Source organism: Protomyctophum parallelum (genome assembly GCF_964188405.1).
Source record: "Protomyctophum parallelum genome assembly, chromosome: 19".
Taxonomy (NCBI): Eukaryota; Metazoa; Chordata; class Actinopteri; order Myctophiformes; family Myctophidae; genus Protomyctophum; species Protomyctophum parallelum.
In genome coordinates this window covers 32,681,764-32,707,834 of record NC_139717.1, presented here as the reverse complement: position 1 = coordinate 32,707,834, position 26,071 = coordinate 32,681,764, and the positions used below count along the sequence as shown (strand labels likewise).

At 43.1% G+C, this 26,071-nt stretch overlaps 1 protein-coding gene across 1 annotated transcript in view; it reads left to right on the top strand.

Annotated features, from left to right (window-relative positions):
• Window positions 1-610: 610 nt before the first annotated feature.
• LOC310876237 (disks large-associated protein 2-like) overlaps window positions 611-26,071 on the top strand; it is a gene marked incomplete at its 3' end in the record, with an annotated part of 68,115 nt that continues 42,654 nt past the window's right edge. Inside the window, exons 1-3 of the mRNA XM_083789710.1 lie at window positions 611-1,714; window positions 20,353-20,570; window positions 25,100-25,256. Of these exons, the coding sequence (XP_083645836.1) occupies window positions 626-1,714; window positions 20,353-20,570; window positions 25,100-25,256 (1,464 nt within the window). The 5' untranslated portion in view covers window positions 611-625. The remainder of the gene's footprint in view (window positions 1,715-20,352; window positions 20,571-25,099; window positions 25,257-26,071) is intronic.

Below are 26,071 nucleotides of genomic sequence, written 5' to 3'. Positions count from 1 at the left end.
TGCCCGAGTAGCCTTCTCACGCTCTGACGTGTGTTGCGACAGACAGCGTGGCTGGTCACCATGGCAACGCGCTCACTATAACAGGGTTTTCCTACTGAGATCCCATATACATACAGTACATACAGGGGCTGTATACAGGGGTATACAGTACACCTCATTTCCAGCATGCTGGTGAAATTGTATGTAATCTACAGTTTTCAAAAGGACACAGTGCTACTTCATTTGAGCACTCGTGAGTTTGACCCATAACCTTGATATTTGATAGACATGGGAAATCAAACTGAGCCATAACCGCAGAATAGTTTATGTTCACCCAAAACATTACTTTTTTTCTATAATTTACACACTCCAAGAAGTCCTTGAATTCATGGAGATGTCATGGAGATGTTTTTGTTTTTGTTGCATTCCTGAGCCAATAATTGGATGAACGGCTGAAATATGCTAATGTCTCCTACCGGAAAACTACTGGTCTGAAACTGGGCGTGGAACATGACCTGCAAAAATGCCACTAATATCTCCCCCTTTCTCCTCTTCTATCTCTTTTTCTCCAGACCCGAAGCCTTCAACTTCTTGGTCCCCATCTCAAGACTTCAATGAAGGCAGCCGGCTCTCTCCAGCCAGGAACATGAAGGGCTTATCGGGCAGCCGTTCCCACCACCAGATCCCTTCGCCCCACGGTTTGGACTACGACCCCCACCATGCCCACTACGACGCCCACCATGACCCCCGCCACTCCTACCTGCTCAGTCCCACGGAGAGCTGCCCCGTGGACTTCCACCACCGCTACTCGCCGCGCAGCTCCATCAACTCGGACTGCATGATGATGCCACCGGGCATGATGCAGCCGGCCGCGCCCCCCGACCACATCTCCAGCACCTTCCCCCGAATGCACTACAGCTCGCAGTACTACGACCCCGCCATGCGGGACGACTGTGCCGCCATCACAGCCTCCGCCACCTCCCCCGCCATCGCTGCCGCCGCCGCTTCCTCCCACCACGCCAGCACCAAGAGCAACCGCCTCCCCGCCACGCTGATGGACCAGTTCGAGAAGCAGCTGCCGCTGCACCGTGACGGCTTCCACACGCTGCAGTACCAGCGCACCTCCACCACCACCGAGCAGCGCAGCGAGAGCCCCGGGCGCATACGACACCTCGTCCATTCTGTCCAGAAGCTCTTCACCAAGTCCCATTCCCTGGAGGGCTCGTCCAAGATGAACGGCACCAAAGGCGAGGGCGGAGGAGGAGGAGGAGGGAGCTACCACGGCCACCACAGCCACCAATCCTCCAAGCACGGCAGCAGCAAGCGGAGCAAGAGCAAGGAGCGCAGCAGGCACCGCTCGGCGGGCTTCTGGAGCTCTGACGACAACCTGGACAGCGACAGCACGTACCGCACGCCCAGCCTCATGTCGCGGCACCCCGCCGCGGAGCACTGCTACCCAGACGCTACCATGCACGGCCACCACTACCCTCACCACCACCACCACCACTTCGGAGACCTGTCGCTCAAGACATCCAAGAGCAACAACGATGTCAAGTGCTCGGCCTGCGAGAGTGTGGCCATGGCGCCCGAGGGGAAGTTCATGAAGAGGAGCTCCTGGTCCACTCTCACGGTCAGCCAGGCCAAGGAGGCCTACAGGAAGTCCTCGCTCAACCTGGAGAAGCCGCTGATGCACATGGACCTGAAGCCCTCACTACGGACCTGTCACTACCTGCAGGTGAGTGTGGATTGGATTGTTTTCATTTATATTTTTCCCCTAGAATGATTTGGCTTGTGTGGCCTTTTTTATGGTACAATAGGTATACTGTATATAATATATACTTCTGCCCATATGTAATCATCATAGATCATACCTAGTATGTGTGAATCGGAGCATAGAATAATAAATAATGTAAAAAAGTGCCTGTCCGCAGGAAATGGTGCCAGATTTGAGGTGAGAGTTTCAGATGACTCCTTGATGGAACCTGACAAACGGCAATTTGGAGGGGCTTACGGATCCCGATAATCTAAAAATAAAAAAACGGCCTGAGGAGAAGGCACTGAGCTCTGAAGGCATCGGTTCTATTCTTCTCTGGTAGGTCGATCACACTAGTTGAGGCAGGACTTCGCGAGACGTTTGTGCTGGGCTTTGCGAGATGTTCGTACTATATTGCCAAGACGCCAACAAGGGTAACGGCGAATGCAAAAGGGACAAAGGAGTGAATAGGTTTAATTTGCAAATCTGAGCAGTATGCTTCTTGAAATATAATAATAAACAATATGAGATCAATTCCATTGATCACCAGAGGCGCTCCTGGGTTAAATGCAATGATTGATGTATTGATTAGAAATCCCAGTGAAAGCTATTGTATTCAGCCATCGTTTTTGCTCTTTGGAGGATAATTACAGTGTCCATGCGTGTGAGAAGCCAATATATTTTATCTGGTATCCCTTTTGTGTGGTCACCGCAGGGAGCTATTGTCTATTAAGATGTTGAGATCAATTGAGTGAATCAATGTCACGGGGGAAGACACTGAGAATAATAGCCTATCTGTAACTCCAATGCAAGGAGGAATGCTCACTGGCTTGGTGTCTGGAAGAAAGTTACGTTCTGTTTTGAATCAGTTTCGGCTTAGAGGAGTTACTAAAAGAGGCTGAAGGCTAGAATAACAACAAATTACACCGTCAGCTTTGTGGGGCCTCTGTCCTCAGATCCTTATAAGCACTGGGACTTCAGAGTTTGTTTCCAATGGGTTGACATAGTTGAATGATTTACAACTGTCTGATCATTATGTTGCCTTATATAATTATATTTAAGTGACAAAGCCCCAATGGGACTTCTTGGTCCCTTATTTTATCTGTCCGTTTTTTTCTCTTCTTCCGCCAAAAATTGCAGTTCTGGCTTAACCGTGCAGTCGGTTTTCTGCCTTGACTCATGGGGAACACATCTGTCACTTTGACCAGTAATCTCCACCCTCAGATTTTCTGCCATTTTGAGCAGTTCGAAAAACGCTTAAACCTGATTTTCTGCCTGTATTTTTTAGCAATTTGCGTGAAACGTTCTACACACAATCTATAGTGTAGACCATTATCTGAAATCCCACCATATGTGAACATTTGTAAAATAAATATAACTGCAACCAGCGATAACGAGCACTTTGAACAGGCATAACTCATACCCTGTCTGTCTGTCTGTCTGTCTGTCTGTCTGTCTGTCTGTCTGTCTGTCTGTCTGTCTGTCTGTCTGTCTGTCTGTCTGTCTGTCTGTCTGTCTGTCTGTGTGTGTGTGCATTATAAATGATTGACCTTCATTATTTGCGGGAGCAAACTTTTCAAGTTACACATTATTATTGTATGCATTTTTCTGCTGGATCCAACAAAACTGTAGAATATTTAAGACATAATCCATATTGGTTTCTCATTTATTGGTGAAATAATTTAGATAGATTACTCATGATGCCAGTTTCCGTTTGGCTCATTACCAGACATCATTGAACCATTTTGTAATGTTTTAAACAAGGGCAGACATACACAAAGAAAAACAGTCCAGCGGACTATTTATTGTCTTTTGTAGTACAGAGCATAACATTTCTCATGGACAGACTGTGCACAGACATTTTTGGGGGGCAGGTTAACATAAAAAGGGCACCCCTCTGGGCCCTCTCATATTATCTTCAGGGTCCAGAGTGAACTAACAGTCCAGATTGTCGGCCGGGCCCTGTAGTTGTTGTCTAGACCAGAGGCAAACTCTGGACAGAGGCACAAAAAGAGAGGGCATTTATGCCAACGCTGGAACATGCATAATATTAAAACAACTAGACCTTGCCAAAAAGTACAACTAGCCATTCATCTTTACTATTTATTTGTTTTGTTTGTTGTTTTGCTCTCTAGCTCTGGCAGCATAAACAGCCTATCTTTTTAATTGTATTTCTTATTCCTATTATATATATATACCGGTATGTATGTATGTATGTATGTATGTATGTATGTATGTATGTGTATATATATATATATATATATATATACCGGTATGTGTGTGTGTGTGTGTGTGTGTATATATTAGGGCTGTCAAAGTTAACGCACTATTAACTAGTTAACTCACAATCCTTTTAATGGCACTAATTTTTTTAATGCGCGATTAACGCACTGTGAAGTTTGACAGAATGGTTGAGAGACGCATGCATGTGAATGCAGGCAGTCAGTGAGCCCCGCCTCTCTCCCCCTCTCTCTCTCTCCCAGTGAGTCTACACAATTAGAAAAAATTTTATTTTGATCAACATGGCCTGTTATCTCTCGTAATGGTACCATTGGCCAACATCAATACAGTTCTTTAGTTTGGGTCTGGAAGGCTAAATCTCATCAAATGGTGGTCCGTGGCTCAAATGCAGAATAAATAATGGGCCTTGATATGAAAAATCTTGAAAACCACTGATTTAAGGTATATTTAGAACGTATACAAAATATGCGATTAATTTGCGATTAATCACAGTTAACTATGGACAATCATGCGATTAATTGAGTTAAATATTTTAATCGATTGACAGCCATAATATATATATATATATATATATATATATATATATATATATATATATAAAATAATCTTTCAATCTGAGACTAAATGAGTTAAACCTCTGTAGTAATGCATTTTTATATTTATTTCCATAAAGGAACCAACTAGCTTACGGGAATTAGGCTGTATTGAGATGTTTTTCTTCCTCATTTTGAGTTGCCAATTATTTGTACCCATTTCTCCCAAATTTAGTCATTATGCCAATTACCTCCCCATATCCCCAGTGCCACTACTATTGTATCCTGCTAGCACACCTGCCAGTGAGGAGGCCCCGTCGGGAGGTCCCACAGTGCCCCATCCTAGATCCTACTGCTCCCATTTTCAACACCCCCCCACTAACAGGCATCACCCCAGCCTGTAGGGTTCACTGGCACAGTAACAAGCCCTCCCTGCTTGGCTTCCCTCCCCCAAACATTGCCAGTTGTGTTCATAATCATATGCAGTAGAGCTGGATGCACCGTGGTGTGTTTGAACCCCGGCCTAGACACTGCCGTGGTTGACTTTACTCACTTTACTGCTGCAACTCCCGAGCACCGTATTGAGATGTTAAGAAGCACATGGTCTCTATTCTGGGGGCAAACATTCTGCATTAATAGCAGATCTACAAGCTCATAATGTATAGCTATCCTTTAGCGATTTTGAGCGGGTTATCCATGCCTTTATTTCTACGCGGTTGGACTACTGTAATGCACTTTATGTTGGTTTAAATCAAGCCTGCCTTGCTCGACTCCAGCTAGTCGCGAACTCTGCCGCACGTCTACTCACAGGTACTCGCAGACGTGAGCATATCATGTTTTGGCCTCCCTTCACTGTCTCCCTGTCAGCTTTAGAGTTGATTTAAAAATTCTATTGTTTGTCTTTAAATCTATTAATGGTCTGGCTCCTCTATATCTGTCTGACCTTATTGAGGTCTATACTCTCAAGGTCACTGCGGTCTGAGGGCCAGCTTAATCGCAGGGTCACAAAGAAGACCTGCTTAAAGTCCAGAGGCGACCGAGCCTTTTCTGTTGTAGCCCCCAAATTATGTAACGCACTCCCCTCCCACGTCAAATTGGCCCCTTCCATTAAGACTTTAAAATATCGCCTAAAGACCCACCTTTATACCTTGGCTTTTAACCCCGCTTGAGTTTCTTCGGTCCTTGTATATGTTTTTTTTCACTGTGACGCTGTTGCTTTTCTGTGATGTGTCTCAGTTGTTTTCACTGTTTGTACTTTGTATTCTTGCTGTAGTTGTTCTGTGTGGTAGCTATAGTGTATTTGTTTTTGTTTTCCCCTGTACAGCAACCTTTTGTGAGCATGTAGATTGGCTATTTTCACTGTATATTTTTGTTGTAGAAGGAAAAAATGAGCAGACCAATATTCTGAAACGCTGGGGGACCCCAGTCATGTAAGTGTAGGGCATAAGTGGTTAATGGTGATTTAATTTCACAACGGTGATAAATAATGTTGAGGCTTTAGGGCAAACACTCAAGGCAGCCAGGTCAGTAAGATGCTGATGCTGCAATGTTTAAAGGGTGCGTGGTGGTGTTAACTGTGGTGGCTTGCTGACTTGCTGTGTCTATGTTCAAGAGGGAGGGGCAGGCACTTGTTCAGTCTCGCTGAATTCGAAATCAAATGCTGTTATGGGGATTTTCTTTTTTTAATTGAGAACCAAACTATAAAATATACGTACAGGATGTCTGCTCAGACATAGGTAAGCTGATTGGGCATGATTGAATCCACCTGCAACCCACACTGGGCAACCTATACATTGTAGAGGGTATCTTTTTTTTGGGCGCCACCTCACCGTGGTACTCCTATCCCCCACTCCACTTTACACTGGTACCCCTGCTACTTTCTACTAATGATATGGCCTCCCAGTCCACACTTTAGCTATCGATAGTTAGGTACAGTAAGTAACTATGTGTGCAGCTGTAGAACTAAGCCTTTATTACAGTATGTATACATTGAAGCTGCAATCTCAAACTTATTTTAATACAATATTACTATTATTACATGTGCAGTGGTTGGAGGTAGCTAGTCTCCATATTCTTCCGTTACATAGCCTACTTTAGACCCTGATGTCAGGTAGAACACCTACTGCTTGACAAGTAACAGTGCAATAATCTCATAGTGCAATGTCTCCTTTCACCAGGCGGGGACGCCAGAGTGGTAGAATCTGGTCCCTCATTCAAGAGACCAGGGTAGGTAGATCCTGGGTAGGACAATAAAGTTATGGATTTCAGCTTTAACACAGGCACAGCAGGATTACCCCCTTTGAAATAACATACATGTAGGATACAATTATTCTACTCAATCAGCTGTTGCGCAGCTGTTGTTAGACACCCAATTATACGCAGTGTGTTATGGGATATAAACAAACGATGGGCTCATCAGGATTTTTTTAAATATATTTTTTATCCCATTATTTTGTAACGCATTTTTCACCCCTGTGTCAATCATCTAATGTGATCCTGGGCTCTACACACCCTCCACCAACCTAGTCCCCATATATGGGGGACAAGGGGAGAGCAACGGACTTGAACTCATGCTTCCTTGAAGTTCCTTCATGCCTGAGTGTCCATGTTGCTCCTTTACACCTGACAGGGGGGAGTTTCCCTGGTTGGACGTAGCGCGTGGAAGGAACACGTTATTCCAACCAGTTCCTTTCCCCTCCATCAGGCGCCCCGGCTGGCCAGGGGGAGGCAGTTTAGTAACCAGGATTACTGCATGTTTTTTGTGAGGGTACCTACCCTAGGGGACACATCAGGATGCTCTTGATGAACATGTCCCGTCCCACTGTCTCAGGTCTGGTGACGCAAACCTTCTTGAGGTCCCCAAGACCAAATACCACACATGGAGCGACAGAACTTTTGCCGTTGCTGCCCCAACCCTGTGGAATGCACTCCCCAAAATGCTCAGAGATGCCCCCACCCTCCAAACCTTCAAAACCGCCCTCAAAAACCCACCTCTTCAATATTGCTTTCCCTATAGCTAACTCTTTCTACTGTTTTCAATGATTTTATTACTTATAGCCTTTAGTTTTTTTTGCTTCCTCTTGCCCCCCATGTAAAGTGTCTTTGGGTACTCAGAAAAGCACTATATAAGTTTGAGATATTAATTATTATTATTTATTTTGATGATACTGATGTAGAACCACGGGAGGGGGCTGCATCTCTTCAGCTGTCAGAGGCAGAACAGGCGTTGCCTTGTGTGTGTGTGTGTGTGTGTGTGTGTGTGTGTGCGTGTGTGTGTGTGTGTGGTCCATTTTAGCTCCTCTGTGATGTATATTACTGTTTTGCCATCATGTGTCGCGTGTGGCAGGCAGGATAGAACAAACGTGTATGAACATTTTAAACAACAAATATCTTCTCTTATGGTGGCACCATTTTTTTCCAAAGGCTCTCCGCAGCCAAATAAATATCAATCTGGGGGTCCTTGTACATGTACGTAAAATGTTTGAGAACCACTGCTCTAGACCCTGTCTCTCAACCTGACGTCTCCATTTGAGTATATCCACTGCAACACATCTGAAGGTCAAGCTCATGTACAGTATGTCCACCCCCAGTGATATACAGCAGCCATTGAAACAAATGATGTCTCTTGGGCTCAAACACCCCAGCCACTCTGTGCTTAGAGAGCATGACGCACGCACGCACGCACATACACGGTAAAATGTTAATTTAGCTCTGGGAATGTAAATATATGTAGCCAAATTGGTGTGTGTGTGTGTGTGTGTGTGTGTGTGTGTGTGTGTGTGTGTGTGTGTGTGTGTGTGTGTGTGTGTGTGTGTGTGTGTGTGTGTGTGTGTGTGTGTGTGTGTGTGTGTGTGTGTGTGTGTGTGTGTGTGTGTGTGTGTGTGTGTGTGTGTGTGTGTGTGTGTGTGTGTGTGTGTGCAAAGTTATGGAGACAGATTAGGCTAATGGTCTCTGTCCAAGGGGCACATTTCAACATCTGGCTGGCTGACTTGCGTGCACCTTGTAATTGAAATGAATAAGCTGTCAAAACTTGGACCCTGCAGGCCTTGCATTAGTAATGAGTCCATACCTGTAGGTTGCATTGTATATGTGACCAACACACGTTGGCAGTATAGTTTCAAGCACCTAAAGCAGATTTAAGCTGAAATTTCACAATCTGTAACAATTCCACTATCAATGCATTAAAGTGTAAGTGATTTTTAGGTATTAAATATCTCTATATATTCTGATAGGAATCATTGCTGTCATGCTGTGGAGTGTTTGTTTAGTTGTAGGGGTCTCCCTGTCTCTCCAGAAAATACTTTTTTCAGGTTTTATCCAATCACAAGGAGGTAGGGTTGGCATACACAAGTGGAATTGGAAGTACCATAATGAAACAAACAATGAGCTGACAAAATGATTACTATCGGAATAAAGAGCCACCTCTGCGTGGGTACTTGCTCAACCTGTCGGCTCACTCCTTGTGGGGCTCAAGCCCACTTCATTCTGTCTGCCTGCCTTGTTATTACTTGCGCAAGCAGAGCGTGCAAGTAGTGTGGTCGTGCTGGTACGAATGCACGTGTATATGCTTGGTAGGTATAAATGGTGACGTAATTAAGATATGTATCAATGCCGGGTTATAACTGGCTTTTGATGGTGACGTCAGATTACGTCATACATGTATACATACAGACATTACCTTTAATTCACCCGACACTGAAACATATCGTAATTACGTCACCATCGACAGCCAGTTATAACCCGGCATTGATACATATCTTAATTACGTCACCATCAACATCAGTATATATACCTACCAAGCATATGCACGTAAAAAAGCCAGCCTACCACAGTATAGTACTTTCAATTTACAACTTACCTGATACCCAACCAATATTGAAACATATCGTAATTACGTCACCATTGACAGCCAGTTATAACCCGACTTTAGTATTTAATTTCAATGTTTTACAGAGAGGCTGAGATTTTAAAGTTTACATTTGTACACTTCATGGAGACAAATACATTTGCATTGTGGGCGTGGAATTTTCTCAAATGTATAATAATAGATGGAATTAGATTCCCACTCTACAGTAGATTAATATTAGTAATACTAACCACTACCAACCAGTAAGACGCCTTGGGGCGAGAAGCTATCTCACTCACCCTAAAGGGCGAGGTCGTGTGCATGCATCTGCCTGGGTGACAGCAGACTGCTGGGCGAGCGCTGGCACTTTGGCATGGGGGGTCAGATCAACATTATGGAATTAATTCTGTACTGGCCATATTGAGCGTGTCTTGAGTGTAGAGGGTTTGATGAGGTCAGATCAACATATGGAATGTCAGAACAGGTCAGCTCCATATATGGAGATATAAGGGTGTCTTGAGTGTACAGGGTTTGATGAGGGCCCTGGTAGGGCCGGGCCTTAATGTTCAGGCCTGTTGAGAACTCTAGTTTTCGCCGGCTGCACTAATAACTTTGGGGCAGGCCCATCTAGAGTTTAAATGGACAGGTATCAGTCAAAAGGGAGACAGAGGAAGGATGGATGGGGAAGGATCAACATATGGAATGTCAGAACAGATCAGCTCCATATACTGTATGGAGATCTAATGGTTTGAGGTGTAGAGTTGCTGGCCAATATTGATGACATCAGGGATCTCCATATACGGGCTTAATATTGATGACATCAGGGAACTTCATCCCTGATGATGTCACCATATATGGGGGCATTCCCATATATGGTCATGCCTGGGGTGACCAACCAACAAAACAATTGACGGGAAATGCACGATTTCATAGTTAACTGTGACCTGCGGTCGCAATTAGTAATGTGAGAGGTGAGAGGGTCAGTCTCTTGAAAGATAGAAGGAAGGCTACAAGTACACAAATAACTCAGTAATACAGTGGTCTACAAGCTAGGCATCACAAGATCTGGGGCTTGTACGTCCAATACATGCCGTTCATATCCAGACCATATGTTTTTATTGATAGACATTTGGAAAGAGTGGAAGCAGTCACAGGGCAGGCCAGCAGTTAAAAGCTAAATGTTTAGGGAATGAAACCTGGTTGAAGGGATGGAGTCAGGCAGGAAGGAGGCCAAGCGACTCCTACGGGCTGGGATTACGCCTGTCAGCGGGTCCTGTTGTTGAGTATAGGGCAGAGGCACTACAGTACATCATCCTGGTGGGTGGCTCCTCATTGGTACTGTAGGTGAGCCAGAAGGGTACCACAGCTGTGGCAAATCACAGAAATGTGTGGGAAGGGATTCCTTGTATTGGAATTTTGAAAAGTAGTCACTGCTGTTTCTTTACAGAGAGAGAGAGAGAGAGAGAGAGAGATGCCGTTTATTTCAATACATAGCCTACATTATGCAAGCAGAGCGTGCAAGTAATGTTTTTTGTCCGGTGCTCCGATGCGTATGTCCCTTGGCAACATATGACGTAATGATTAATTTGTGCTTCATATGGCATTGGTGTCAGATTACATACATGTATACATAGGGGCATTACCTTTAATCCACCCGACACTGAAACGTATCATTATTACGTCACCATCGAGAGCCAGTTATACCCTGGCATTGGTACATATCTTCATTACGTTGTAGTAATTATATATTTAATCCTGTAGATTTTATATCAGTGGAATTAATAATTATGAAATAATTATTCAAAAATCTGAATTATAAGTTTTCAAAATTAAGAGTCAAAATCTATCTGAATTTTAGAAGGGGCACCAGTTAAATGAGTTTAAGAATAAGCACATGATTAATTTGTATTTAACCCTTAAGTTTAAACCACTTATTAGTGGTTATAATAATAATATATAATTATATAAAAATAATTAAAAAGAATATACAATAATCAATTATTATTTTATCTCAATAAATCTATTGAATCTGAAGGTAAGAGATCTTTTCCATTACATAGCCTTTCTTACTTTGCATGTGTCAAAAACCAGTAACTTCAAATCTTGAGCAAAGATCAGACTTTTTTTTTTAATTAATCAATTTATTTCCACACCTAAGCTAGACAAACTTAATAAAATGGATCACAATAATTAAAGAGATGAAACAAATCAAATGATATTGATAGATATGATGATATGATAGATAATGTTCTTTGCCATGAACTTAGAAACTTGATGTAATGGTTCACTTTCCTGAGTGTTTGTTTGTTGAGAGCTTTGAGAGAGAGAGAGAGAGACAGACTTGGGTGTTCGTCGGTCTTCTGATGGAGAGAGGAATAACGTGGCAGGCAGGCGGCAGGGGGTTGGATCATCTGGGTAACCCCTGAGCCTCTCGTCGTAGTGCCTTGGATTGCCTGGGATCGCCTGGGACGCTCGGGTCAGAGCAGCGGGGGTTGGTCTGTGTATCGATGTGGCCAAGACCCTCATCCTTCACTCTGGTTCCTTGTCCCTCTCCTCTCCCTCCATCCGTCATCCGTCTTTTCCTCTGAATCCCTCCGGATCCCCTCGTTCCCAGATTCCTGGCTGGCTTCATCTGCCTCCTCATTATATAGCTCTGTTCGTTGTGCAATGCATGGCTCAGTTACCATATGGCGGTCACTCTCATTGCAAGTTGCAGACATTGAGATGTCTTGTGACGCAAGGTCCTTTCAATATGCATTCCCAGAAGTTGTTGTGAGGCAAAGTCTATTTGAAGTTCATTTTGGGAAAGGGTGTACGCATTCACTTATTATGGCTTTAGATTTCACATAACACAAAATCTGCAATAATTACATTTATTGTAAAGTGAATGTCATGTTTCCAATCAATGATCAAGGAATTGTGAATGAATGATTTTATGACTGAGTGGAACATTCAAACATTATGACATAACCAAAGTCAGGGTGAGATCTGCGGCGATGACACTTAATCCAACTGAATGGAAATCCATATTATGGCACAACAGGCTTTATTATGATACATATGTATCCTGTGGGACTGAGTCTCTGAGTCTGTAGGGAAACAAGCCATTTGAATGGGTACTTTCTTGTAGTACATGAAGGCCAGGGCTTGGAATTGGACAGTTCCCAGTCATACATGTAAATTATGCCAGCATGGGCAGTGTGTGTGTGTATCACTTGATGCTGTCTCAGTCAGAATGTACCATACCATTCTTGAGGGTCAATAGGTCAGCAGACCCCTCTGCAGGCTATATCTGTCCGGCTCTCTCTCTTGCGTGCTGCGTGCACGTCAGAATGGGACAGAGAGATCACTTCATTATGTTCATTAGATTATCCAATGCTATATGTGCTATAGCTGCATCTGATTGTTTAATTGTGCTTTATACCACCTGGTCTACTACAACGTCATACACAGCCACGGCATACGCATAAAACAACTTTAATTGGTTGTTATTCATTACGTAACCAGTCAATGTTTTTAAATCATTTAAAATGAATTACGATCATTTACAAGGTTCAAAAGGTTCAAGGTTCATTCAAGAGTTGTCAAATAAGAAATATGTCAGTCTAACAGATAAACCCAAAGAAGATACTTAAATATAATAGAATCTAATAGGGAGATGGCCTACAATAACATACAGGACGTTCAAACAGTGCAGTGTGACTCTGATCATCCCATAGTGACAATCAAAGCTGATGGGGTGGGTTATTCTAGGAGCGTGGCAACAATCATGGACATTCGTAAGGAAAGGTGCATATACCAGGAATGTCCCCATGAGGACTGCAAGGACAAGATTGTTGACCTTAAGAATGGAAATTACCGCTGTGAGAAATGTAGAAGAGAATTTCCTGAGTTCAAATGTAGACTCAATATAGCAGACTTTCGTGGCGAGAAATTGGTGTCATGCTCCCAGGAAATAGTTGGATACTGGATACTATTGAAATACTATTTTTGTACCTCCAAAAACTAGGTACGTAGCACACAGCTAAACCTAATAATTCAATATTGAAACCGTTACTTCACAGAGAGGCTGAGATTTGAAAGTTTGTAGCGGTCGACAGTACTTGCGCAACACGCAAGTATAGGCACTCGACAGAGTGCAGTTCTAGTTGCTAATATGTTCAAAGACGTCTAATCTTGTTACAATTTCAAGAACCCATAAGCCTTTTGGTATTCTCTTCTATCTGTCTCTGCCCAACATACGTACAGAGCCACCTTTAATAGGCGATAAAGACCATACAGTAACTGAGAATGCTAATATGTTTATAGTTGATGCCAACCTATCACTCTTGAGAGAGGGGGCGTAGAATACGCACATCGACAGGTTGGTGCTAGGCTAAAGAGACTTGGATGAGATTGGATGGAGCGCGCACTCCAAAGGTACAAAAAAATACGTATTGATTTATTTATTTATTCTTCTGACAACGTTCGATGGTGCATGGTCTGATGAAGATCCACGGGATCGAAACGTTGTCAGTCGCATAAATAAAGTAAGCATTTTTTGTACTTTGGTATGTGGGCTCCATCCATGTGTAAAAATATATCATGCCCATGTCAGCAGCAGCATGGCCACAGAGGGTGGTCCACCTCTTGTTTCTACTGTACTTGATCTTTGTCCTGTGTGTACTGACATCATTGTATCTCATTATATACAGTATACTGCTCCTGTATATATTGTCGTGCTTCCACATTGTGCATGAGCAGATCCATTTCCTCAGCAACTTCTCCAAATTGCTGAATCTGCTATGCCAGTGCACCTTAGCCTGGCTCCAGCCCCTGAATCGCTAGCCCACGGCCATTAAAAAATATCTTCTTCTGGCAAATCAGGTCTGGTGAATCTGATACTGTGGCTCAGTGCCGTTGTCGATGATGTCAAACAACAAACATGGCTGCCCCCACTGTGGTAATTGCGACCGTATCGATCTGGCTATTAAATCGCCCCATGATAAATAGTTTCTTTACAGACAGGTTTTAGAAATCCGACATATTTTACCGTGTTTGTTTACATGCTAGTAGCGCTCGTTGGCCATGTTTGTTTGGTTAGCAACGGGCCTCATTGTCAATGCTTTGCTACTATTTTGATTGGTTGGTCCAATCGCTTTGGCGACGCCCATCCCAGAAACTATATGGGAAGGGCTTTCAGTCTGAATAATGCAAGCCCCCAGTGAGGCTCTCCAACGTTGAAGCACTCGGCCCTACTGGTCAGAGGAGGGACTGCAGGTGGACCCGTGGAGTTATGACGAGGAAACCACTTGCAGCTGGGGTTTAACATTGAGCGCTCGTTTGCACTTCCGTATTTTGGGCACCAAATTCTGGTGCCCAAAACGAAAAAATGCAGAAAGGCGGGGCTGTCGCTCCGGTTCAGTTCCTTTTATTACTCTATGGAATAATGAAGTGAAACGAAATGAAAGTTGTGTCAGGCTAGGTGCACCTGACTCTTAAATGGAATTGGAGAAGACAATCGCAGAACACACCCATGACTCATTTTCAGGGACGCTTTTAAACCTTGCACCTTACTTTGTGGTTTGTGGCAGGATTATCTGCTATCTAACTAGCTAAATTGGAGTTGGACAGACCCCCAAGGCACTTGGGCCTTGTGCTTTAGTTCTTGTGCCACCTTGTGCCATGCATTTTCTAAATAGGGCCCAAGGTGTGTTAGTTTTGTCTGTGCCATGCCTATACTGTATGCCGTGTCTCCTGCTCTGACTGACACATGTTTGTTTTTCCTAGTGAATGCTGTCTCATATAGTAACCCAGGATTGCCTCTGGTCCAGCTCATAACTGAATAGTAATTGGGCTCGCATGACTTTCTTTCTGTCTGTAATTTAGGAACATGGCTATAATTCCCCTGGGCATTGGTGCTCTGTTCTCACTGTAACGTCCCAGGTGGTGAGAGAGGAAAAGTGCACAATCGGCAGACTTATGTTCATGACATCTTTGCTAACAGGGCTTTGAACGAAGATGACACAAGCAGGCCAGCTAATTACCATGTTGCCTTACCAGGCTTGCCATTGCTGAGACCTTGACTGCCTTCTGTTACCAATCAGATAAAACATGGCACCCACAGCCACAGTCACAGGCAAATCATTCAGTGCCAATTACAGTGCAAATTAAAATCGTGGCCAATTAATAGCCCTACTGCATTTGAACATAATGACGCTAGCAAGGTTCCCCAAATGCTACTGTGAACCAATGTAGAGAGGGAGAGAGGTACACTATCAGAGGGTATGCGCATGCATAAAGTGAATAGCAGATCGAGTAGCAAAGTGAGTGAATTTAATGTTTAAAGTAATTTAATGCAATCAAATGGGACTTTTCTGTTTGGATGTATGAGCTCGAAAGTAGTTTTTTCCAGGTATGATGATGATGTCATGCGCATACCCTCTATACAGAGAGAGCGGGAGATGGAGTGTGAGAGGGGGAAGGAGGAACTGGGAAATAGACAATATTCACAAGGCGGCCATTTTGGCATTTTGCATTGAAAAAGAGTGTGGCAAGCTGGCAACACGTTATTCAAAATCTGAAAAGGTTGCGTAAAGACCCGCCCCTGCCTGCCTCTGATTGGCCTACCGACACTGCCGGTCTTTGCTCCGTAGTTATTAGACCTACTGGTGACTCCATGACACGGGGTTACTTCATGGTGGGAAATAAATATTGCTCAGTGTTGTCATTGGGGGGGGGGGGGGTGGGGTGTAATGTACTATTATATCCATAACGTTCGACACGGCAACTTGCATGCTCGGTGGTGTCTCGTGGCTCAAGTTCACTAGAGACGGTACACCTCCGTCGTGGTCTAATACTATACTTTATCGACCAAAAAATACTAGTTGTTGGGAAAAAGTAGTGGACGCAAACCCATGCAGGCAGCAGGATTCATAGGCTAATAATTAGACCATTATACTAGCGAGTTGTCTGGTTTCCCAGCTTTAGTAGAAGGTGAGAATGCCCTGCCCCTACTATCACTACTAGTAGGAGAGGGGCCGATACGTAACCCTATCGGTACTGGGAATGATGCGCTGGCAACAGGGTGGCATTTCATTAACAGTGATTTTACAATATAATAAAAAATATTAGGGTTCTAGAGATAGAAATTCCATTAAATGGGGGTAGCCTAATGCATGTCAAACGGGGTCCTTGAAATTAAATTTTAAATGGTTGAGAATCACTGCTAGAGCCGTAAAAATCTTCTCTCATGGTGGTCCTTGGCATAGCTTTTCAAATGGGGGTCCACAGGCTAATAAATGTCAATTTGGGAGTCCTTGACATGAAAGAGTTTGAGAACCACTGCTGTAGGTCTCCCTCCGTCCTCATACTGTAGCTGTCCTCGGCCGCCTCCACCTCTTTCTTCATGTCCTTCTGAAGAGCTTTGGCGCCCTGCCATGAAAGCCCTCATGCTCCTGTTCAACAGGGCTTTGCCGTCCCCTATTGATCCAGGACTTGATGTTGGGGAATACAATGCTGCGCTCTCCTCACAGAGCCGGGTGTCGTCCGTAGATAGTGCGAGCAGGAGAGGTAGAGTAAGTGTTACCCTCCAGGCTCGCAAACATTGCTACATAGCATGTGCTCTGTGTGATAGGAACCATGGGACTGTTGAGGATACATAACCAGGGAGAGCCCTGCGATTGGTTGAAGTGAGTAACATGGCAGCACGAGGGAGAACCTATAAGCCCTGGGGCTGTTATTGTTGTGCTGTAGCTGTCCACTGGGACTGCTGGTACAGCTACACAATGTTCTACTTACACTGCTGCATGCCTGATCAATACTGCACCGTAGGGCTCACACATGTAATGTAGTACAGTAGTACTATATGTAACGTTGCATGCACTCGTAAATCACCGTCTCCTGGAAGTGTAAGCCACCCTGTGTCTGCCAGTGGCATTGATTCAGGCCCAGTGGCTAATTTGACATGTCAACGTATCCACAGTTATCCTCATTTATGTAGAGATTTTAAAGCTAAAATGTAATTAAGTAGTTGGAGATTACCATCACATCAAAAGAATGGGCAAACATGTGCAATACACAAATTACATCCACCAATTCAAGAATGTGGAGAGAATTCTGTTGGAAGACCCTAATGAGATTTTTTTAGTACCCCCAAAATAGGGCTGAAAACAGATCGGCCATGCTGGAGACAGTGTGGCCACAAGGGGGCGGGCCACGCTCATATTTTCTGGTCTTGTCCTAAAATTCTGAAATACTGGCAGGACATCCACTCCAAAAAAATGTAATTAAGCTGGTTTGAGTTTAATCATCAAGGATATTAAAAGTAATTCCCTTACCGGGATTCAACTCAATGTACTTTTTATCACTGCAGAACCTAATTAAGCACACTTGTACAGTCTTTTGCTACACAAGAAGCTTTTTTAAAATATTTGGAACCGTTTACACAGAACCATGTAATTAGTACACAATCCCTTAATTAAGCACTGTTGTTGTTATTACTTGTGCGTGCAGAGCGGCGCAAGTACTGTATTCGGCTACATATGTCGGTGACACCCTCGGCCAACCAGGGATTGTGACATTTTGGTGACATCCTCAGCCAATCAGGAACCACCGTTTTAGGAACCACCGTTTTTACATACATAGTTACGTCATCAGCCAATCCCTGACTGGCAGAGGGGCATATGTCGGTGTTGTCCCTCGGCCAATCAGGAACGACCCGTTTTACATAAACACACATGGTTATGTCATATGTGGATGACGTAAACAATTTGAGTTACAAACTTAGGACGCTTAAAACATTTAGAACCCGTTGTAGTTGATATCTGGAATGGGATTTATATAGACATACTGTGTATGCATCTGTATCTGTAGAACTCAGATGTTTCAATAACTTGGTTGATGCTCACGAACAAGTAGGTCATTCATGGACAACTTGTGTGCGAAGCGCAAGTTGGCAGCTCGTCAGAGTGCATTTCTAGTTAGGTATAGATAGCACAGCTCTGCTACTGTATATACTGTATATCTTCATACAATATTCTAACAGCTTTGCTGATGCATGTCATCATATCTGATGTTCGTCTCCAGTTGCTATGGCTACAACCTCCGCACTTCCTGCCATTTGCCTCCAACGTTGTATTCAATACTGCATAGTTAATCACATTTTTACAAATATTTCAGGGCTCCTTTGTCAGTCAGTCCCTCATTCATAATTCAGTGTGGGAGTTCATGCCAGTTTCATTAACTATGCGCCTTTCATTCTCTAATTTCTTGTCCCACGATTTTGTAACCCATTTTTTCACCCAGTGTCAATTATCTAATGTATCTAATGTAATGGGATGTAATGTAATCCCCCCCTCAAATGTACACCCCACAGAGATGTAATAGCTTAAAAAAAAAGATAGTACACAGCTGACATTCAGCTCTAATTGGTTATTGATGATGATGTCACCCCAACTCTGGCTTTGTTTACTGCACATACTGCAAATAATTACTGCCCTCATTTGAGTCATCACAATTTTTGTGACATTCTGGTGAGAATCTGGTATCATTATATTGGTCAGTGCTGAACAGTCACATACAATAGGCAACATAACGGGGCCAGAGATGGGAGCGACGGTGTGACATGAAAGAGAACGCTGAGCTGAAAAGGATCCGTTTTATAGTAAATGAATGCCCTATACTTGATCATACTACAGCGTCACACAAAAGCATCAAATGTGGCAAACAAGCTCAAAACTTGTTTTATTTGATTCCTTTAAAGGTAACAGTTTTGGACAACTGAGGTGTACACTGTATACCCAACAGAGACAATATACTGTACAGTAGTAGATTCAAGATTCAAGAGGGTTTTATTCATCACTCCCTCATACAGGTACAAGCAGTGAAACATTGGTGGTACATGTTCTGTAAGCCAAGAATACAATATGACTTCTTATTTTTGTAATAAAAAAACACACCTGTGTGAACTGAGTGGTGCAACTCCCCCCCCCCCCCCAGCACTCTCTCTCTCTCTGTTTCTGGCACAACAGCGCACAACAGCGCCCCTACTGGTACTAGTCATACTCGTGCTCATTAATGTCACACGGACACATGAACAACACATAGGCGGACACGGACATTGCTGGTTGTAGGAGTGGTTGCACCACTCAAAAACAAGATAAAGTTGTTAATAGTACAGGCAAAAAACAACTTCAGCAGCAATGAGAAATGTACAGATTATGTGGGGGGGGGGGGTATTTAGTTTGTATAATTATGTAGATTAACAAGTGCTGAATAAATACTATAGGGGCTATTTACAGATTGAATGCATTCTTTTTTATATATAATGTTTGCATTTTTGAGTATGGAAGGGTCCAGTGTAATGCATGTGAACCTGTGGATTGAATCAGCTTTGTTTGGGACAAAGCACTTCTTGCTGACCTGTCTCAGTTCTTGCACTGTAGTTAATTAACCACTATTGTATTTGAGGATACAATTCCCCCAATTCTTTATTTCTCGTTAAAAAGCCCTTTTATGCCTTTTGTATATGAAATATGCTACACAAATACATCTGTCTTGGATATTGTACTTGCAAATCACAGCTGTTATTATTGCTATTGTGCTGTGAAAGGGTGATACTTTGTTTCTTTATAATGGCATATCCATAGTTCATCTACGCACGCACGCACGCACGCACACACACAGTATCTTGAAATGTTAGCCATTTAAGCCCTATAGTCTATATATGTCATACAACGAACAAATACTAAAAACTAGAAAAAGTGCCCCTCGGCCCCTCCACATATAGGAGTGTTTGTGATGTTTGAACAAAATGTTTAGGATTAATACTGTATAAACCTGTTTTTTTATTATTATTTTTATCAACAATTATCTTCATTTTGTTGAAATGCAGAGCCAGATCACTCATAGCATCTCTGAGGATAAAATGCAGGGCAAAGGTTTTTCCGTGGCCTCTAGGGAGTGCGCATACAAAGTTGTACACAGATCGTAGTGTCTGACAGAGTTTCTCCAACCGACAGGTGCCTCAGGATGAGTGGAGTGGGTATCCAGGGGAGAAGGACGATGAGATCCCATGTCGGCGGATGCGTAGCAGTAGCTACGTTAAAGCTATGGGAGAGGTTGACGACGAGAGCGGCGACTCAGACAACAGCCTAAAGACTTCCCCACAGCAGGCCGTCCGGCCCGATGCCCTTGTCCTCAAATCAGCCATCCAGAGACCACATATAGACCCCCAAAGGTAGGCCGCTCATGTTGACTCGCGCATAAAGAATCTGTTTTGTTTTGTCACTCACTCTCAGACAGTTACCACCAGTGAAATGTTGATGTAACATGTTCTGCAAAGACTGTGTTAACACAAGAACAGCCATCTGTAAAGGTTTGCACTTGCACATGGATTACTAGGATGTACAGTACATTGCCAGAGTCCATGCAGGAGTCAGTAGTCAAAAGTCAGATAATCTTGTTTGTGGAGCCTAACTAATGTCTACTGACACAAAGGTCCGGACAAGGCATTTCATGTTGTGTCAAGAAAGGATGAGTCTGTGGCTGAATCGTAGAGGTCTGAATATGCCTATACCTTTACTACCTCATCATAGAGGGGGTGGGTGGGGTTCTCCACTATAGTGTCCACTACAGAGCTAGCCTTCCTCACCAGCTTGTTGTATGCCATTGTGAAAACCTGCCATCTTTCACAAATCATCATTAAGTTGCATTTGCTGTGACCCAGAATGGCGGGGACAGAGTGGCTGATGCACTGCCATTCCAACTACGTGGGTTATAGACCGTTCCTGTAATGCCAAAAGCCTTAAGCCTGTAGGCATTCTTGAGGAATAGTACTTAATGTGTTGTTTCTATATGATTTTGATGTGCTGAGTCCATTTCTGCCAAATGCCGAGTGATACCAGTCACCGTTTTGTTAGAAATTGAGTAATTCGCATAATTAATCACAAAAAACTGGAAATATAAATTTTGATAAATAAATCTTATAAAAGCCCTGTGAGCCTCAGGGCTCCAGAGTAATCCAGTGTAATTTTCTGTGTTCTATGTTTTGTCACTTTGCTTGACAAAACAAATCACGGAACACAGTGAATCAGGCTGGGAACCAGCCCTGGGGCTCTGGTGGAGATTCTTGCTGTCCATCGAGAAAGTTTTATTCCAAAAAACTGGAACCCTCAGCCCAGTGCTCTGGTGGAGACTCCAGCCACACATCCAGATGTTGTGCTTTTCAGGAGCCATGACGTTCTGGTGACTCCTGCCATTCTCAGAGTGAGAATTAGACCTCGAAGACACGTCAATTCAAATCGTCAGGTAGCCAATAGACATACATCAAAGAAGCGCTGCTCTCACTCCCTTGACAGTTTACAGTGGGTTACATTGAACTTTCAAAAAATGCTAAATACTAAATGCAAATTACTCAATTTCTGACAAAACGGTGACTCGTAGCACTCAGCATACAGCAGAAATGGATTCAGCACATAAAAATCATGTAGAAACAACACATTAAGTACTTTTCTGCTAGAATGCCTACAGGGTTTTTTTTTCCCATCTGGGGACTGGTCTATGAGGGTTAGGGCTATAGGACAGGGTTCGTAATGTGGCATATCGAAATGGTGATGCTTCGGAATAGGCAAGCTTCGGAATGCCGGTGTGTAACCCAGAATGGCTGTTATAAAGCAAAACAAGACCATGAGGCATAGCTATTAAAATAGCTAGAGGTAACCTGGAAGCTAGTTCAGGTCCGAAATCTAATCCTTTGCTTGTTTAACTAGCAGACATACTGTATGTTGGTGACTAAAGTGGATAATAAGAGAGCCTTTATGCATGAGAATATTGTGATTCCTTTTTGTCTAATGGAATCATCTCAAATAACGTATTTTTTTTTAAATCCTCTTACCCTTTATTAACACTTTTAACATTTAAATGGTTTTCACACCAGAGGCTTTGCGTCACAAAATGAGTCTTTTGTAAGCATTTGTGAGCAGGTCAATGTGATACAGTATGCTGCCTTATCTCTGAACAAGCAGACAGTCTGAATATACAATAGCAACAGTAACTGACTTTCCATAGTACTGTAAAACTAACTGGAGGCTGTTAATAAACAGTTTTATTAAACTCTTAATAAAGCCTCAATATGGTTTTGAGGGGCAATAGCCCCTCCTGTGTCTTTACACCAGCTTTTGGTGTATGTGCACAAACTTTTTGAGTGTTCGTGAAAACACAAAAATTGCTTAAAACAAACATTGAAGACGAAGGATGAGGACGCAAATTCTGATTGGCCAGAAGGAGATGATGTATGATGATAAGATCGCCCCTCACTTCACAGTTCACACAGGTGGGATTCTGTTCTTTTAAGAGCTCACTTTTAGTGGTGAATTTGATATGCTCCTAAAAACACTGAACCTTTTAACTTTTCCTTCCTTTTACCCACCCAGGAAAGCATCTGTGTCATTTTAGTTTTTCAGATTGCCAACTGCTCCAACGTACGTGTGTGTGTGTGTGTGTGTGTGTGTGTGTGTGTGTGTGTGTGTGTGTGTGTGTGTGTGTGTGTGTGTGTGTGTGTGTGTGTGTGTGTGTGTGTGTGTGTGTGTGTGTGTGTGTGTGTGTGTGTGTGTGTGTGTGTGTGTGTGTGTGTGTGCAACAAAAATGTTGTGTCAAACCATGAAACTTCCATTGGAAATGCATTGGGGCGGCCATGACACTTACCCTTTGTTTACATCTAGCATCCAACAATGTTGTATTCTAGATGCGAAGGTGTAAGTGAGGCCTGTCTGTCATCCCCCCTGGTGATTTAGAAGGCATTTGTAGAATCTGCCTCAGGTCTTAATGGATTAAATCTGATGGAGCTATACATTGTAACAAATATAAGCACTTTGTCTGCTCCCCTGTCAATTAGTCTGTGACGAGTAAAACGCTAATGTTCACTAACATTAGCTTTTTACTATGCCAGAAGAGAATTCTCAGAATCTAGACACCCCAAATATGAAGATGGTTGCCATTCCTGTGTGGACAACACAGGAACTTCAGGAAGGAACTGGTCTGCAATGTCTTTTATACCCCCTCTGTTAGCACACTGCTGTGTTTGTCTTGTTATTGGCTTAATAGCACTGGAGCACTGACTGTCTCATAGATTCAGGTACAACAGTGGGTGTGCCGAGTGTCACATGAACCAAATGGGTTTATGTTTGGTGCCTTTATTCATCTGATAGTTCAATATTTGTGGATCATCTTACCCAGGCAATGTACCTTATGTTATCACACAGTCTTGTTGACAAGTCTGTAGCAAAGCTGTCACATTCCTCCAGTGTTGAAGTCAAGAGAGTAGGCTGCAGTACTGCACAATATTGCAGCCTGTACAGTACAGACACAATGTGACATAGCTCTGTTTACACAACGCTGTATCCCCTCCAACTGTATATACTTTCCCCATTTTCAACAATTTTATTATATTTTGACACTTGCTTTGGCAATGTAAACGTATGTTTTCTCATGCCAATAAAGCTGAATTGAATTGAATTGTAGGCCTTTGCAAATCAGTAACACATTGTAGGAGAGATATACATGGAAGTCACCATCTTCTTACTAAAATCAACAATGCTTTTACGGTCATGGCTGTGCAGGAGTCCGTCCATTAATTTTTCGCCAAATATTCACCACAGAATTGGGACGTTAGGGTTCAAGTAATCTCTCAAGAACAGATTCTGAGCTGCGCCACCGAATCTGTCAGCAGGGCCATTCAGAAAGTGTATACATTGTCAATAGTGGGAATGAAAACACAGGCGCACCACAGGAAGTGGAGAGCTGAGGGCGGGCCAAATGGGCAACATCCTGTTATACACATTCTATGGCCCAATCTCAATCCACTCCCTTGCTGACTCAATGAGCCCTCACTGACTTAGCTGCGCGTTCATGTGAAGTCTGCGAGGGCTTGAGGGATGTCCCATTTGAAATCGGTCAGTGAGGGCTCAGCCCCGCCCCTTTATGTGCCCTTTGCCAATGTCAGCATCGATGCTGACTTTGGCTGACTTTAGCAAAGAAATTACCCACAGTTCATAGCGTTACCAGGGGAATGAGGGGGATCCTCCAAACGTCAATCATTTAAGTATGCAAATTAGTTATGTATCGCGGTTAGAATGTCAACAAACACAATAGTGCTTGCTCACTGTTCTCAAAAGGAGACGGAATGGAAGGATAAAGGCTATATATTTAAGTAAAAGAATATGGAAATGAAATGTATAATGAATATTATTATATATGAATATTACAACCCATATCACACAGGAAAGTGTATTTATGAAACTAATAATATCAGCTTAAATACTAAAATAGACGTGATAGACATGTATAAATAGGCCAAGCATGTAGGTAGGCACTGGCTGTGAATAAGGACAGTTTTTTTAAAGTGATGCAAAGTGTCATGAATGGCGGACTCATCTTCAAAGTGCTGTCCCATTTCTTTCACAACAATTTGGAGCCCTTGCAGCCTCTCACCCTCAAGCATTTACAGCTGACGTCATTAAAGTCAATGAGGGTCCAGGGCTCAGGGCTTGAGGGAGGCAATTGGGATTGGGCCTATTTGTAGGCTGCCCCCAGAGGCAAATTCAAAGGAAACAAACCACAGAGGGCGCTGTTTTTCCTTTTTCTACTGATGGGTTGCCATATTGGGGTTCAGTGCTTAATTACAGTAGTTAAACACAGTTGTGAGAACTTGTTTGTGACACATGACGTTTGATTATGCGTGTGTGTCCCCGCCCTCTCTCCTTTGTTCAGCCAGAGCTACCACTTGCAAACCATGAGAGACATACGGCCCCACCCTGGTATATCGCTGGACCCGGCCACCACCTACAACCCCCCACCGTTCCGCTCTCGCAATCAGAGCTACATGCGTGCTGTCAGCACCCTCAGTCAGGCTAGCTGTGTCAGCCAGGTGAGTCTCCACCATATGCACTTCACAGAGGCAACACTGGAAAGACACTGGAGGCTTCGAGGGAAGAGGACACAAAGGGAATACTATTACTCGATTATCTTACTCAAGATTTAGTTGTTTTAATAACATTATTAACCACTTTAACCCTGGTGTCCCAATTTTGGGCACGTCATTATAGACAAACATTTTCAAAAGTAACAAATTGTCAATCTACTGTATTTAATTTTCGCCATGCGACAGCATCGTATGATGATGTATAAAACATCATCAGAGAACAGCAATTGTGAAAGGTACCTTAGGGCTTAGGTGGTTAATACAGTAGTAGTAGCAGTGGTTTGTTGAAGCCTTTTGCAGAGGAAGCATTTCTGTCCACAGGACTGAATGATCTGTGCTCTCCTGGGGGCATTGTCACTTGTTTTAAGCACACTGACAGTCAAACGTAGGGAATAAGATAACTCTTGTTTATCTCAACAGGCAGAAATAAACGGGAGGCCCTGTCACACATTGGTAAATAGCCCATTATGGAAAATGTTTAATTCATGAGAATCTGTCCATGTAACATGCTAATGTGCTAGCATCATATCTCAAATATTATATAATAATTTGTTGCATGCTTTGAATAATGATTTTCTCTGTATAGTATATAAATGTAACGCTGTATCCTAAATACATGTACAAGAATAGTGTAATATACGCTACCTTCTGTTTTATGAGGATTTCAATGCATGAGCTATACCTGAACAAAGTGTATGGTCTTGAATCAGCTAAAAGGATATAGTGTTTTTCTTTTCACTGTTAAATCTTTTTCTGCCCTT